Source organism: Ipomoea nil, unplaced genomic scaffold (assembly GCF_001879475.1).
Source record: "Ipomoea nil cultivar Tokyo-kokei standard unplaced genomic scaffold, Asagao_1.1 scaffold2805, whole genome shotgun sequence".
In the NCBI taxonomy this organism is placed as follows: Eukaryota; Viridiplantae; Streptophyta; class Magnoliopsida; order Solanales; family Convolvulaceae; genus Ipomoea; species Ipomoea nil.
In genome coordinates, this window is record NW_017619233.1 from 485,862 (window position 1) to 501,866 (window position 16,005).

Below are 16,005 nucleotides of genomic sequence, written 5' to 3' on the forward strand. Positions count from 1 at the left end.
TTATTATTATTATTATTATTATTATTTTGCTTTTTAGATTTTGTTTTTCCTTTTTTTTTTCTCATTTCCTCTCATCTTCTCTTTTCTAGTCACACCTGTAAAAATTACTACTCTAAATTTATGCCTATTGAGGATGCTCTAGATTGCTCTAACGAAACACGAATTTAAAGTCAATGGAAGTGGGGCATGTGGTCCAAGGGGTCCACGTCAAAAAGCGTTGACATATGGAGGAAAACACAACCAAGAAATAGTCACGGGGTTTCCATTGCATATGCAAGTTAAAAGTCAAGGTTGTGTACATTATTAGGCTGCAATGAGAGTCTGTGAAGTTGCCTTGTTTCCATACAGCCATTGTTGTCTTACTTTCAGTTGGAACAGCTCCACTGAAAACCATTCATCAGTCAAACCCATAAACATTAATATATTATATTGTCCTCTTTCAATGCACACCCGATATTTGGCCTCTTTTCCTTTTGGCTCTTCCATTAGTCAACGCCATATATCGACAAAATTCCCATCACTCTTTAGTAACCACCGATTTGGACCTACTTGCACGTGCTTTAGTATTCATATGCATAATTTTACTTTCAAAAATATAAATATAATATTGGGAAAGTCTACGGGAAGAATACCAATGCTGTTTGTGTCGGTATAAGCTAAAAAAAGTTTTAAAATTACTTTAGGTTTTAAAATTGCTTTAGGTTTGTACCACGTATTGTTGGGATAATTTACAAATTCAAAACTTTTACCATTTGCTTTAGGATTGTACTAGGTATAAGCAATGTTGCAGAAGGCGCTAGATGCTAGGCGCTAGTCAGACATTCGGGAGCGCCTAGCGCCTAGGCGCCGCCTAGACGACTTAATAATCCGAGTATATCGTGTCCACTTTTTTCATTCAGGGTTAGAAGTTGTTAGACTCTTATAATCACTCAAACTAGTCAACTACAGATGTTAGATAGTTGAGTACATGGTTGAAGAAATATAGAAGAGGAGTAGTCGAGTGGGCAAAAAAAATCACTAAGCCGAGTTACGTTGAGCGCCAACTCAGTCGAGTTAGGCAATGACTTGGTCGAGTTATGCACCCGACTCGGCCGAGCTAGGCGCTCAACTCTGCCGATTCGACGCCTAGGGGGCCTAGTCGGCCGATTAATCGGTCAGCCAACTAAAAGCCGCCTAGGGATGAAATTACCTCGGCCTAGGAGCACCTAGCGCCTAGTCGGTGCTTAGGCCGATTTTTACAACACTGGGTATAAGATGTACCGGTATTGATCGACATGTTGAAATTTTCAAATAATAATATATTCATATATATCCTGACATTATATTAATGTTGGTAATAATCATGAACATATATCTTGGTCTATATAATTATATAGTTATGTTAGTCATATTGTGAATCTTAATTGTGAGTTTTTTGTGATTACTCATTGAACTCAATATGAATGTGAATATTATTATTATTATTATTATTATTATTATTATTATTATTATTATTATTATTATTTAAAGTAGATCTACTCTTAAGTCTTAATTAGTCCTTTTGTTTAGCTTAGCGAAGAAAATATGATCTTCTTGGGGAAATTAATGACTAATTATGGTAACTTAACATCTTTAACTAATTCCTTTTTATAGACCTTAAGATTTGTATTTAGTTAGTAGATTAGGTATTCAATAGCCGAACAATTTCTATAATGTTTGAACCTGAAATCTCTGACTTAGATTAGCAGATTTATATGATTCTTGTTAAATTTGTGATTATTTATTGCTTAAAACGATGAAAGTACAATACAAATAATTAATCTAATAAACTGCAATGTATGATCAAATACTGTTGAATCCATGCCATGATGGACAATTTATATCGTGGACCAGGGTCCACATATCATTGTGGACCCTGGACGAAAACAATATCATTGTGATATTTAAGCTTTAATAGTTCTGTAGTTTTTTTTTTTTTTTTTTTCATGTTCCAACACAAATTTTAATTTATTTTAGGTACAAAATCAATACTCTTAAGGTATATAATTTCATAACGCGAGACACAAAAACTCACAATACAAGACACATACCATGTTATATATTTTCTTATTCTCAAATCTTATTTATGTATATAATATATGTCCTATACTCCTATAGGCACATAATTTCATAATACAAGACATAAATTCGTAAAATAAGACACAATATGTTGTTTGTTACACAACTACTAATCTATTTTAGGTACAAAATCTATACACTTAAGGTACAGAATTGCATAAATGAGACAGAAACGCATAGCACAAGACACAAAAGTGCATGTTATATTTTCTTTATTTCAGGTAATCCATACGCTTAAGGTATATAATTGCATAACATGAGACACAGAAACGCATAATACAAAACGCATACATACACATGCTTTACAGAAAGAAAAAAAAAACGATAACGTTAATTAATTGAATAACAAACGGTCGCTGTTAAAATTAAAATTCAAAACAATATCGTTTAAGACCAGGACACGTAGATCCTGATCCACGATATAACGATTGGCCATGATGACCTTTAGTTGAAAATTTAGTAGACTTTAATGTCGATTAAATGGATAAACACCCGTACGTTGTCCTTGATCCTAATTACATAAATTTCTTGTCTTATGTACCGTTCCGATCCATTGGTTTCAACAACCTGTTTAGGAGGTCAAGTCCCTGTCTCTCTAGTTTAATTTGTCCACTCATTTCAAGAACCCAATGGGTCATATAGAGGTTATTGAATCATGGACAAAATGCTTTGGAGATAGACATGAAATGATGAGTTGAGTTGGAATAGACCATATTCACCATTAATTAAATTTGTTTTTATAATTTCAATGTCTATTATTATTATTATTATTATTATTATTATTATTATTATTATTATTATTATTATTATTATTATTATTATTATTATTATTATTATTATTATTATTATTATTATTATTATTATTATTATTATTATTATTATTATTATTATTATTATTATTATTATTATTATTATTATTATTATTATTACCTCGTAACGAGTGGATATTTAAAAAATTTAATCCCATCATCAGGTATAATTATATTCACAATCATACTTTCTATTTTATATTTTAACAAAGGAAAATGCCTTTTTAATTTTCCTCATTAATTTTCCCCATTAATTTTTCCTTCAACTTTTCTTTCATGGTGACTTTCTATTCATCAGGTGTCCATGAATTAGTTACCCACAGCTAATTTAAAAATGAAGTTAGTTGTCCACAAAAATTATGTTGTGTGAAGGCGGTAAAAATTGAAATTAAAGGAAAATATATAAGAGGTGTTCATCATTATTAGTCTTTAATAAATAACTTTACAAATTGATAAAATATAAAATAATTGCAAAAGTTAAAACTAAAAATTCATAAGACTTAATAAAAATATTCTAACATAATAACTAATATGTTCAATTTTTTAAAACAATAAATATTCATCAAAATTGCAAGTTAATTTCATTCATCCAAAATAAAAGAAAAACTATATATATTGTATTCTATTTTTTAATATATAGCTTTGCCAAGATTTGCCCCAACTTTAAGACTTTATTGCACTAAGATATGATTATTCATAATTATTGACTTATAAACTATAAATAAATAAATCATATATACACCACCTGGTTGGATTAGGTATGACGTAGGTGGTATATATAAATTCGAACTCGTAACAAATACATTTTTTTTTATATATATATAACATGCATTATGTATCTCCATCACTATATGGCCCTGTTTGGTAAAAAATTGGCATATAAGTCAATTTTGACTTATTTGACCACTATTAATTGTTTGATTTAGTTGAAATATCAATTTAAATGTTTGGTTAATTAGCTTTTTGCAACTCCAAAAGGCTAAAATTCAACTAACAACTAACAGCTTATTTACCAAACACTTTTCTACAATCAGCTAATGATATCAACTATTTATACCCTCTAATTTATACAATCAGCTAACAACTAACCAGCTATCAGCTAACAGTCATTTTACCAAACAGGGCCTATGACTAATTTGGATTCGAGTTGCGCTAACAAAGTTTAACTCTTATAGTCTTATTCTAGGAAGGTCTTACCTAGAATTCTCTAACAGAGTCAGTAGTGTTAAAAAAAAAAAAAAAGGAATAAAAAAAAGAGTTACTTAACTTATTGTTTTTTTTTTTGACAGTCATTGGAAGGCTTTCTTCACTATGCTGCGCGTTCTTCATTGCCCAATCTTAGCTTCCTACTTCAAGTGTCATCCACCAAGCCGTCTTGAATGAAGATGATCCAACTCCAACCTCCTAGTCACAAAGATATGATTTTGTTTTAACAAACAATTGACCATAACCGAAAATGATTCTTTGAATCTTAAGTTGTTTAGAATGCTTTGATGGCTTGTGTACTCATGTAATTAACTTTTCTCAACTCTTTAATACCAACTTTAAAAAAAAAAAGAGAAAAAAAAGCGTAAGGAGGAGCTCTATTTATAGAGTTGAGAAGGCACAAATTAAATTAAAAAGGCTTGAAATCTATTCGTTGGCGCCCTTTGAGATGGTAGGTGTCCAGCAAATTCAAGACCTTTTTGAATATATCTTGAAGTCAGGAGTTTTAAGACACATGCCTAACAACTCCTTTTATCAAAAGGCATTTCATATTTCTCTTATTGACATATGTCAAAACTCAGATATATCTTTACTTGTGGACATTGGATTAATTTACTACCCTAAGAGAATCTATTGATCACATAAAATTTATTAGACGTACGATTTATCAAAATTTGCTGAACCAGTTAACAAACAATTTATCATATAGACTTCTACCAAAGAAAAGATCTATTGCAAGATCTTCTGGACAAGATCCATTGATTGAACATAGAAATATAAACATCATCAAAATCTAAACAACATTATTCCAAAGACATATTTATCTACTGCTCCAACCTGCTAATTTATAACATACACAAATCTTAAAATAACACAACTCCAAGCTAGTAATGCTCCCTTAGATTAGTTTGATATTAATCAATTAATTTAATCTGAAAGATTTTTATTATGACTCAGCTCATTATTGTAAATATAATATTTTATTACTAATATATTATATCATGATACTAAAATAGTTTCAAAACAAAACAATTTCAATTTTAAATATATATTTAGCAGGACTAAGAGGAATTCAAATAGTAAACAATTGTATCAATAGAATTAATTAATAATTACTAGGAAAACTGTGCTACTTAATAAGTAGTTATTAGCACTGCCTTTAGTGGTTGATTCATGCTCATTCCTAACACACTTCATGGTTCAGGTGAAGCTTAGATACCTTAATAAACAATGTGACAGTTCACCTACAACTGTCTGTTTTCCCACCTCCAAAAATTTTAATTAAAATAATATACTATGGTTGAATCTAAAAGTTTTTAATCAGATATAAAAGTTTCAAATTATAATCTAGCTTCCCAAAATTAAATCTCCGACTCCAAGGACTTCCCACATCTTATGGTAATTTAGTGGCTCAGCAAATATGGTCAAATGTCGGTGGTGCACACAATGAATCTCCGCACTCTGCCCATTATAGACATAATTCCCACACTGTCACTTTTGAGTTTCGAACCTCAGTCTCTTATCCAAAATACTGTCTACTGAACCAATGCGGGCAAATGATAATCTAACTTAACAACATGAATGAATGTTGGTATAAGATATACAGAGTAGATTTATAAAAAAAAATTGATATTGGGGTGTTTGGTAAATAGCTGTTAGCTGATTGAGTTAATGGGTTTGACTAGTTGATAGCATTAGCTGATTGTAGAAAATTGTTTGGTAAATTAGCTGTTAGCTGATAGCTGATTACATACAAAATGACTTTTTCAAAAAAGGCAAAAAGCTGATCGAAAAAGCTATTTTGAGCAGCTTTTCGAATTTTAGTGTTTTAGAGCAATATGTTATTACAAAAAGTTAATTAATCAACATCTCATATTAGTTGTTTAACCAAGTCAAACCGCTAATAGTTGTCAAACAAGCCAAAATTAACTGATAAGCTAACTATTCTACCAAACAGAGCCAATTAACTATATCTTGTACTGTAATTTATACTAAATTTATAGACTTTATATAAGCTTACCGCTTTTTTAATTTCTGACTTTTTTTAAAAAAAAAAAAAGAAGGAGAGATGAGAGATTGCAGTAACACAAAAAAGGTAAGAATTTAACCATTGACATCTATGGAGTGAAATTCTTTGATAAAAAAACAAAGTCAAAACCAATGATAAAACAAAAACACAGAAACATCCAATGAGTGTCACCTTATCTTCTTAATTTATGCAGAGGAATTGAGGCACCATCTACCAACCAGAGAATATATCATTATTTATAATAAGGCATTGTGATACTACAAGTGCATCAACAGAAATTAAACATATATAATTTCCAACACCCTCCCTTTATCTACTCCACTGTCACCCACCTTTAATTTTCCTCAATTTTCATAATCCTTTGTTGCAGTACTAAATAAAGTAAGCTGCTGGGATGGCTGCTCATACTGAGTTTATGTATCCAGAAAGTATGATTATGGATGCTGAAGAGCTAATACAGGAGCTTCTTGACGACGAATCGCCATTGTTCTTGGCTCCTCAAGAGACAATAATGGAGTCCAGTAGTTTTGCAGGTGTTTCAAATTACTCATCATTCCTTAACAGCTTGATTTATGGCCATGCAAACCAACCCCTGCATGATGCCAGCAGGTTTGTGTCTAATTTTTGGTTTCTTGACAGATTTGGTTTTGTGTGAGTGATGACTTTAAGGTATATGTTTGCAGAAGTTGTATGTTGGATAAAGGTTTGATGGTGAGTAGGGATCATCATGAGAGTAAATATACTTTGAGAATCAAGACTAATTGTGGCAATGCAATGGCTGATGATGGTTATAAGTGGAGGAAGTATGGCCAGAAATCTATCAAAAACAGCCCAAATCCCAGGTTAGATTAATCACTTCTGTTTGGGTAACTCCGGCCACTACTCGAGAGTCTATATTGGTAGGGCGGGTTTAATTTTTAGATTTTTGTGCGCCATATTCTTATAAATAAATGAGGTCCTATCAAAAGTACAATCTTTAAAATCAAACCTTTGACCTCTAAGATAAAACACCATAGAAATGCATTTCTATCATTTCTCCATGGAGTCTTTTATTTAAGATTAATTGTAATTTTAGTTTCTTTTAATGTCTTAACTAGCTAGGTAAAAATTAAATATTGGACCCTCTAAAATTTGAGGCACTGTGCTGTTGCACAGCCCAAAATCCGACCCTCTGTACGGGTAAACCAGCCTACACTGCCTATAGCTGACCGTCTCAAACCAAGAGGGTTAGGATTCGAACTCGTGACTTTGTGGACTGGTTACCGGTTTGTATCCTTAATTATTTTGAGTACATAATATTCTTCTCCTAAAATGTTGAATCCCCAACCGCAAGTCCCCACACCCTGACCCGACAGAGCATTTGAGAAGATGTAAATCACAGCGAGGGATCTGTCCATTTTGGACATAATCTCACACTACAGTTGCCGAATTTAAATACTGTCTGCTGAACGATTGAACTAAGCCTGTACGGGCAAGTACATACTATTCTAACTAGAGTTTGGCATATATAGGAGCTATTACAAGTGCACAAACCCCAAGTGTGGAGCAAAAAAACAAGTGGAGAGATGCAGTGATGATCCAGACACCCTAATAATCACATACGAAGGACTTCATCTCCATTTTGCATATCCCTTTTTCACATTGGATAATGAACCCAACAACACCATTGACGTCGTACCCACAAAGAAACAAAAGAAGACCACTGCAGAAGTAGTGGAGTCCCAGGAACAGGAACAGGAGAAGACAAACCAAGTAGTGTACGAGAATCCAGGCATCACAAATCCAACCCCAATTGCACAACTTCTTGATGATGAATGGGATTATTCATCACAAGGGTTGCTTCAAGATGTGGTTCCTTTAGTTATTCGCAGACCATCATCAACTATTTGTAACGCCACGACGACGTCGTATTCTTCGTCTTCCTCTTTTCTTTCTCCTCCTACTTCACCCTCACTCTCATGCTCCACTAATAACTGTTTTCTGCCAGATTTTGATGCTTCAAATTATTAAAACCATGTGGCTTTTGTATTTGTATTTTACAGTTTCTAATAAATTAAATAAGTACTAGCTTAGTAGCTTGTATTATATATAAATATATAAGATAATAACATATATAATTTGAGTTTGTACTTGTATAAAGTTTTTAAGGAGCAGCGCAATAAATTAATTTCTTATTTTTTGTATATGGTCTTTTTATTTTCAGAAACTTTTTTTTTTTTTTTTATTTGGTATCACATACACTACTTGAAAGTCTGTATTTAGTAAACCTTATTCATATGTAATAACTCGTAAACTACACATGAATAAATAAACTGTATTAAAAGATGATGTGAGATGTATGCTTGACTGAGTTTGCAATTTTTTTTTTTTTTTTAATTACCATCTTTGAGTGTTATAAAGTGTATCTCAATATGAGTGATGTTTACAACTTTTCATCATTTATTAATAGTAAAACAAATTTGTTAAAGGCTGAAAGGCCTTATAATCTCCATTTAAACATGAATAATATTATCTTTTCCATCTCACAAACTAATGACACAAATAAATAAATAAACAGTTAATTTTTTTTTACGTTTAACGAGAAGGGTGAAACTGAAAGTGAACTATTTGGGGGTTATTTGAGTTCGATGGTTTAATTGTTTTTTTTTCAAATAGTTCAGTGACTTATTTGTACTTTATCCCTTATTTATTTGTACCTAGAGTGTCTTGTGTTTCGCGTTTTTGTGTCTTGCGTTATAAAATTTTGTACCTTAAGAGTATCAATTATGTACCTAAAACATATCAGTAGTTGTGTAAAATAAGTAAATGTATAACATGTATGTGTCTTGCGTTGTGAGTTTTTGTGTCTTGTGTTATAAATTTATGTACCTTAAAGTGAATTTTGTACCTAGAATAGATTAGTAGTTGTGTAACACACAACATATTATGTGTCTTATGTATGTTATGAATTTATGTATTATGTTGTGAAATTCTATGCTTATAGAACATAAATTATCTACCCAAATCAGATTTGAAAATAAGTAAATATATAACATGTGTATGTGTCTTGCGTTGTCAGTTTGTATGTCTTATGTTACATAATTATGTACCTTAAGAGTACGAATTTTGTACCTGAAATATATTATTGTCTATAAACATAAGGAACAGAAAACTGGTAATCCGTTAAAATTTAAAAATAAAAACGACATCGTTTTAAATTAGGGTCCACAATGCTATGTGGACCTCTTCCACGATATAAATTGCCCAAAACATCCGTGATGGCTTCCATTATCATTTACAATTGTTATATCGTGCACCAGGGCGCACACTGCATTGTGCGCCCCACCCCGCCTAAAACAATGTCATTTTGTTAAGTTGCATGGGGAGTTGACGCGACAGAGTGTATGTGTATTCTGTTATATAATTATGTACATTCTGTTATACAATTATGTACATTTTTTATACAATTATGTACATCCGAAATAGGAGACTTTTTTTAAGAGTTAAGAGTTTATGTGTATTATGTTATGAGTTTATGTATATTATGTATTATGTTAGATTATGTGTATTATCTTTTCAAAAAAGAGTATGTGTATTCTATTATACAATTATGTATATTCTATTATACAATTATGTACATTTTCAAAACATGAGATTTGTTTTTAAAGAAATTAACAGCAGACATAGAAAGCGAGATTTCCCAAAAGAAAAAGTACAAAACGACGTAATTTTGCACCAGGACGCACAATGCAATGTGCGCCCGTGCCCGATATAAATTGCCTATCATTTATGGCTATTGCAATTGATGATTCAGGAACTGCAAGTGAATTAGACTGCAGTTATTAAAGCCTTTCAACAAAAATGAAAACTGGCCCAACTGATTTTGCTAGACTAATTTAATTTTATGACACATTTTGGGCCCTTCAAATAAAAACCATTTTGTTTTCATTAAACTCTTTTATATATATATATATATATATATATATATATATATATATATACTAGATTTACACGTGCACTACGTAATTAATTTAATGCCCAATGTTTGTATTTAAATAAATAATTCGAAGAATATTAATGCAAGATTATATATGAGAAGTTCATTATAATTGTCATTAAAATTATATTAATGTTTAATTTGCACTTTCCTAAAAACAATTATCCAAATACTTATTGTAGTTGGTATGGTAGTAGGTAGTAGATATACTATAGGTTGGAATTACTCTAAGTTTTGTTAATTTTCTTTTGGATAAGTTTGTCATTGTTTTGTCTTTATTGCTTATCCGCTTCAATTCTTTTTTATTGGTAGTGTCTCATGTGCAAGTGCAATTGAGTTACTGTTGCTAGTTTGTAAAAAAGCACATATTTAGTCTAATTAGTTTTGTTACATGAAATAGATGCATGAAATCCCTAAGTTAATTCCCTTATACTAACATTTATAAAATTGACCCATCATTTTTTAGCCATTGATCATTCTAGATGGATGAGTCAAATTAGTCCACGCTTATCACTAAAAAAGAAGTCCAAGAAAATCCATCTACATTATTTACATACCGGAATTGAATGGCCTTGTATTGATGTGCCAAAATGGTGATCTCCTGATGAAGCAGACAGCAGCCATCCAAAACTCTTAAGTGCAAGGGCAACTTCAGCATCAGTAGAAGGACTGATTATTTCCATGGGTTCAACAGTGAATATATATATATATATATATATATATATATATATATATATGGTCAAGACTCGCTACATTATATATATTCCCATCCTCATGTTCTAGCTCTCAGTGAATGTTTAAACAGCACTGAAACCATTGCCAAGTGTAAATCTATGTGTCAATAGCCAAGCCAAATTTCTAACTAAATCAACTCTATCGATCAATCATTCTGTCATTAATTGTTTGATACCCAATTGAAATAGTCACTTCTAAAGATTGTTGGCAGTTAGTCAAAGTGAAATTATATTAGAAGACCATACTATTGATCTTAAAAAAATACACATAGACAACGGTTTTTTAAAACTGTTGTCGTTGTGGTGTTATTTTTTCACAAAATGCAAAAAGACAAACACACTTATAACAACAGTAATAAATTGAACTAATCCTTAGAAATCTTGGAAATTCCCCTCTAGTGCAGACAACAAAAAGCACACTCAATCTATCAAAGTCCTATGAAACTAAAATAAAAATCAAAACAGTAATAAAATAAAAATAAAGCAAATACAAAATAAGATAGAGAATCAAAATTGGATTGTTTCCCAATAAACGCCTTTGTTTATTGTCATTAGCTTAATACAACCATCAATGACTCAACAAGGATTAATCAAGTTTTTTGACTCGACTACCTTCAAACTATGAACATCGTTGGGGTAACACATTGCTTCAAAAAGGTTGAAGCGTGTAATCTTAGCATCAAAGTACATAGTAAAGATCCCCTCAAATACATCAACCTTGGTCCTTGAAGTCCTAAAAAAATGGTCTCTGAGGTAGTAATTATAGAATATAGAGTATGACATAACATTAATTGATGCACCTAAATCGCACATAGCCGTCTCTAATCTCTTTTTCCCTATAGCTCAAGAAATAGAAAATGAATCTTTGTCGTCGCATTTAACATGCAACTTCCTTTGAAGAATTGCATACACATTCTCGCTCATCCTCAACTTCTCATGATCATTCCCTTTAAGCTTATTCTTTCGTGCTTGACTGCAAGTGTTGGGGTATGAAAAACTAGGAAACCCAACCACATGAGATTCTTCCACCTATGCATGAAACAAAAAAGGATAATGATCAATATAATGAGAATGAGAGGCACAAAGACCACATACCTTCTTAGCTTGCTGCATATTCAATTGAGTCACCATCAAGGTACTGAGCTGTGATAATTGTTGATTTGTGACAACAAGCTATTATTGAAGATGTAAAATTCTTACTTTAGTAACCCTTTTAATCCCAACATCTTGTCTTGTGCCAAATTTTTGTGAATTGATAACCATTGTATCAATAAGCTTCCAAGCATCTACACGTGTCTTCATCATCAAACATTGTCCTATCCATAAAAATACTAGATCAACTGAACCTATGTGTATTGATGGTGAGGATAAAGTTGACATAATTTATTGATGAGTAAATACTCAAAATGGTCCCTCGATTATAGCTAAATTCACAAATTGGTCATTAACTTTTAATTTTAACCAATTAAGTCTTTAACTTTACAATTTTAACACGATTTGGTCCTCCGTCTATATATTTGCCCGTTTGTTAACTGTGATTTTTGAGGATATATATGTAATTTCATGGTCCATCTTTGGTTTTTTAAGGTTCTGGTTGCATTTCTAGACCGCACTGTTACATTTGAATCCACTGCCGAAAGTAATCTGCCAAATTCTGTCGCCTTTCTTCATCCTCCCTTTGGATTCAATGTAGTTGAGTTCGTACCAGAGCGAAGAAGACGACGTGTTTCCGAAACGGTACAACGTCATCCTGGAGGCCTCCACGTGCTCCGATGAAAGCTACAGGTTCTTTTGGAGATCGTCAATGATGGCGCAGCCGCCGGCGTTGATGCAGAAGTGTTCGAAGGCCTGTTTGAAGTCGGGAATGTAGGGTTTCCATTTGGGATTGAAGATTTTCTGGTCGATTAGGGTGAAGAGGAAGAAGAGCTGCTCCGACAGCGGGAGAACGTGCGGACCGATTGTGGTTATGTTGGATTTGAGGGCTTCGCCGGCGATCGCCATTAGGTCTTTTGAGAGGTTGATTCCGACTTTCCCTTGCGGATCTTCCTGCCCGTAAACATAGCGGTAGGCTCTATCGTCGGCGCCCTAGTGCGTGCAGACCACGTGCATGAGCCGGTACTTGGCCCGACCCAAATCGCGGCGCCACCCAGTAGACTCAGACACGGTTGTTTGTGGCGTTGGACCTGATAAAGATTGCAAATTGGATTGTAGCACTGGTAATGATGAATTTTGCGAAGGTGTTTGGGCGGTGGATTGTGTCGTGGCAGTAGGTGAAGGCTAGGCGGTGGAGTGTGTCATGACAGTTGATGAGGGCGGCTGGGCAGTGGTTTGTGGCTGGGCGATAAACTGTGTCACGGTAGCGGATGAGGGCGGACGGCGATGAAATTACATATATATCTTCAGAGATCACGGTCAACAAATAGTCAAATAGAGGGAGGACCAAATCGTGTTAAAATTGCAAAGTTAAGGACTTAATTGATTAAAATTGAAAGTCGAGGATCAATTTGTGAATTTAGCTATAGTTAAGGGACCATTTTGAGTATTTACTCTTTATTGAATCTGTCCAGATACTCATATAAAGTCTCTACAAGCATTTGCTTGATCCCACATATTTTCATGCGAAGATTAACTATCTGAGTGGCTGGGTTAAATTTCTCTAAAAAGAGCTTTTGCATACCAACTCATGAGTTAATGCAGCCACTAGGTAAGTAGTATATTCAATATTTAATCAAACTGTCAAGAGAAAATGGGAAAGCTCTCAGCTTGATGTGCTCTTCAGTGACTACAGTAAGTTTCATGGTAGTCTCTTGTTTGGCTTGTGGGGTTCATCTACTTGAGGCCTTTTGGAGGACCCCTATTGCTCATTTCCTTTGGCCCAACTCACTTCCTCAACTTTGGTGTATCAGTAAGTTTTCGTCATCATGGCCTCTTAAGGCTCTTGTAGAGGTCCCCTACCCTCATAGCTTTAATGAACATAGTGATGGTTGATTTTTCATCCATCATTCCATCCCATCTACTTTTGTCACCTCTATCCGCCAACGAGTTAAAAATTTAGTGAGGCCATGATGTGTTCTTAAAGGGTCCCCATTGCATCTAACCGCTTCACACTCAAGGCTTTAAAATTAATCGAAAGGGGTTCCTCCACGATTTTACTTGTAAAGGATTTGGGGTTAAAGGAATACTAAACGAGTAAACGAATACCAAATGAGCTAAACGAATACTAAACGAATAATAAACGCATACTAAACGAGCTAAATGAATACTAAACAAATACTAAACCAATATTATACGAGCTAAACGAATACTAACGAGCAAAACGAATACAAAACAAATACTAAACGAGCTAAATGAATACTAAATGAGTTAAACGAATACTAAACGTGCAAAACAAATGCTAAATGAATACTAAATGAATACTTAACCAAATACTAAACGAGCTAAACGAATACTAAATGAGCTAAACGAATATTAAACGCACACTAAACGAGCTCAACGAATACTAAACAAGCTAAACGAGTACTAAACAAATACTAAACGAATACTAAATGAGCTAAACGAATACTAACAAGCTAAACGAATACTAAACGAATACAAAATAAATACTAAATGAATACTAAACCCGCTAAACGAATACTAAATGAGCTAAACAAATACTAAATGAATACTAAATGAGCTAAAAGAATACTAAACGAATACTAACGAGCTAAACGAATACTAAATGAGCTAAACGAGCTAAACGAATACTAAATGAGCTAAACGAGCTAAACGAATACTAAATGAATACTAAACCAATATTAACGAGCTAAACGAATACTAAACGAGCTAAATGAATACAAAACGAATAGTAAAGGAGCTAAACGAATACTAAATGATTACTTAACCAAATACTAGACGAACTAAATGAGCTAAACGAATACTAAACGAGCTAAACGAATATTAAACGCACGCTAAACAAGCTAAACGAATATTAAACGCACACTAAACGAGCTCAACGAATACTAAACAAGCTAAACGAGTACTAAACAAATACTTAAACGAATACTAAATGAGCTAAACGAATACTAACAAGCTAAACGAATACTAAACGAATACAAAACAAATACTAAATGAATACTAAACGAATACTAAATGAATACTAAACGAACACTAAATGAATACTAACCGAACACTAAACGAATACTAAACGAATACTAAACGAATACTAAACGAATACTAAACAGATACTAAACGAGCTAAACAAATACTAAATGAATATTAAACGAGCTAAACCAATACTAAACGAATACTAAATGAGCTAAATGAATACTAAACGAATACGAAGGAGCAAAACGAATACTAAAGGAATGTTAAACCAATACTAACGAGTTAAACGAATACTAAATGAATACTAAGCGAGCTAAACGAATACTAAACGAGCTAAACGAATACTAATGAGCTAAACGAATACTAACGAGCTAAGTGCATACTAAACAAATACTAAATGAATACTAAATGGATACTAAATGAAAAATAATCGAATACTAAACGAGTTAAACGAATCCTAAATGAATACTAAACGAGCTAAACAAATACTAAACGTGCAAAACGAATACTAAATGAGCTAAACGAATACTAAACGAATACTAAACGAGCTAAACAAATACTAAATGAATAGTAACGAAAACTAAATGAATACTAAACGAGCTAAACGAATACTAAATGAATACTAAATGAGCTAAACGAATAGTAAACAAATATTAAACGAATACTAAATGAGCTAAAAGAATACTAACGAGCTAAATGAATACTACACCAATCTTAACGAGCTAAACAAATACTAAATGAATACTAAACGAGCTAAACGAATACTAACAAAATAACGAGCTAAACGAATACTAAATGAATACTAAACGAATACTAAACGAGCTAAACGAATACTAAACGAGCTAAATGAATACAAACGAGCTAAACGAATACTAAACAATCTAAAGGAATACTAAATGAATATTTAAACAAATACTAAACAAGCAAAACGAATACTAAATGAGCTAAACGAATACTAAACGAGCTAAACGAATATTAAATGCATACTAAACGGGCTCAACGATTACTAAACGAGCTAAACGAATACTAAACATGCTAAACGAGTACTAAACAAATACTTAAACGAATCCT

At 32.6% G+C, this 16,005-nt stretch overlaps 1 protein-coding gene across 2 annotated transcripts; it reads left to right on the forward strand.

Moving 5' to 3' along the window:
- The first annotated feature begins 6,413 nt into the window (after window positions 1–6,413).
- Window positions 6,414–8,287, forward strand: LOC109158108 (probable WRKY transcription factor 49). Of its 2 annotated transcripts, none has more exons than XM_019305928.1 (3): window positions 6,414–6,750; window positions 6,828–6,983; window positions 7,653–8,287. In XM_019305928.1, exons 1-3 carry the CDS (start codon window positions 6,536–6,538, stop codon window positions 8,149–8,151), a joined length of 870 nt encoding a protein of 289 aa, XP_019161473.1. In that variant the 5' UTR covers window positions 6,414–6,535; the 3' UTR covers window positions 8,152–8,287. The 2 variants fall into 2 exon arrangements, with proteins under 2 accessions (XP_019161473.1, XP_019161472.1); XM_019305927.1 differs by having other exon boundaries at window positions 6,415–6,750; window positions 6,825–6,983.
- The last annotated feature ends 7,718 nt before the right edge of the window (window positions 8,288–16,005 follow it).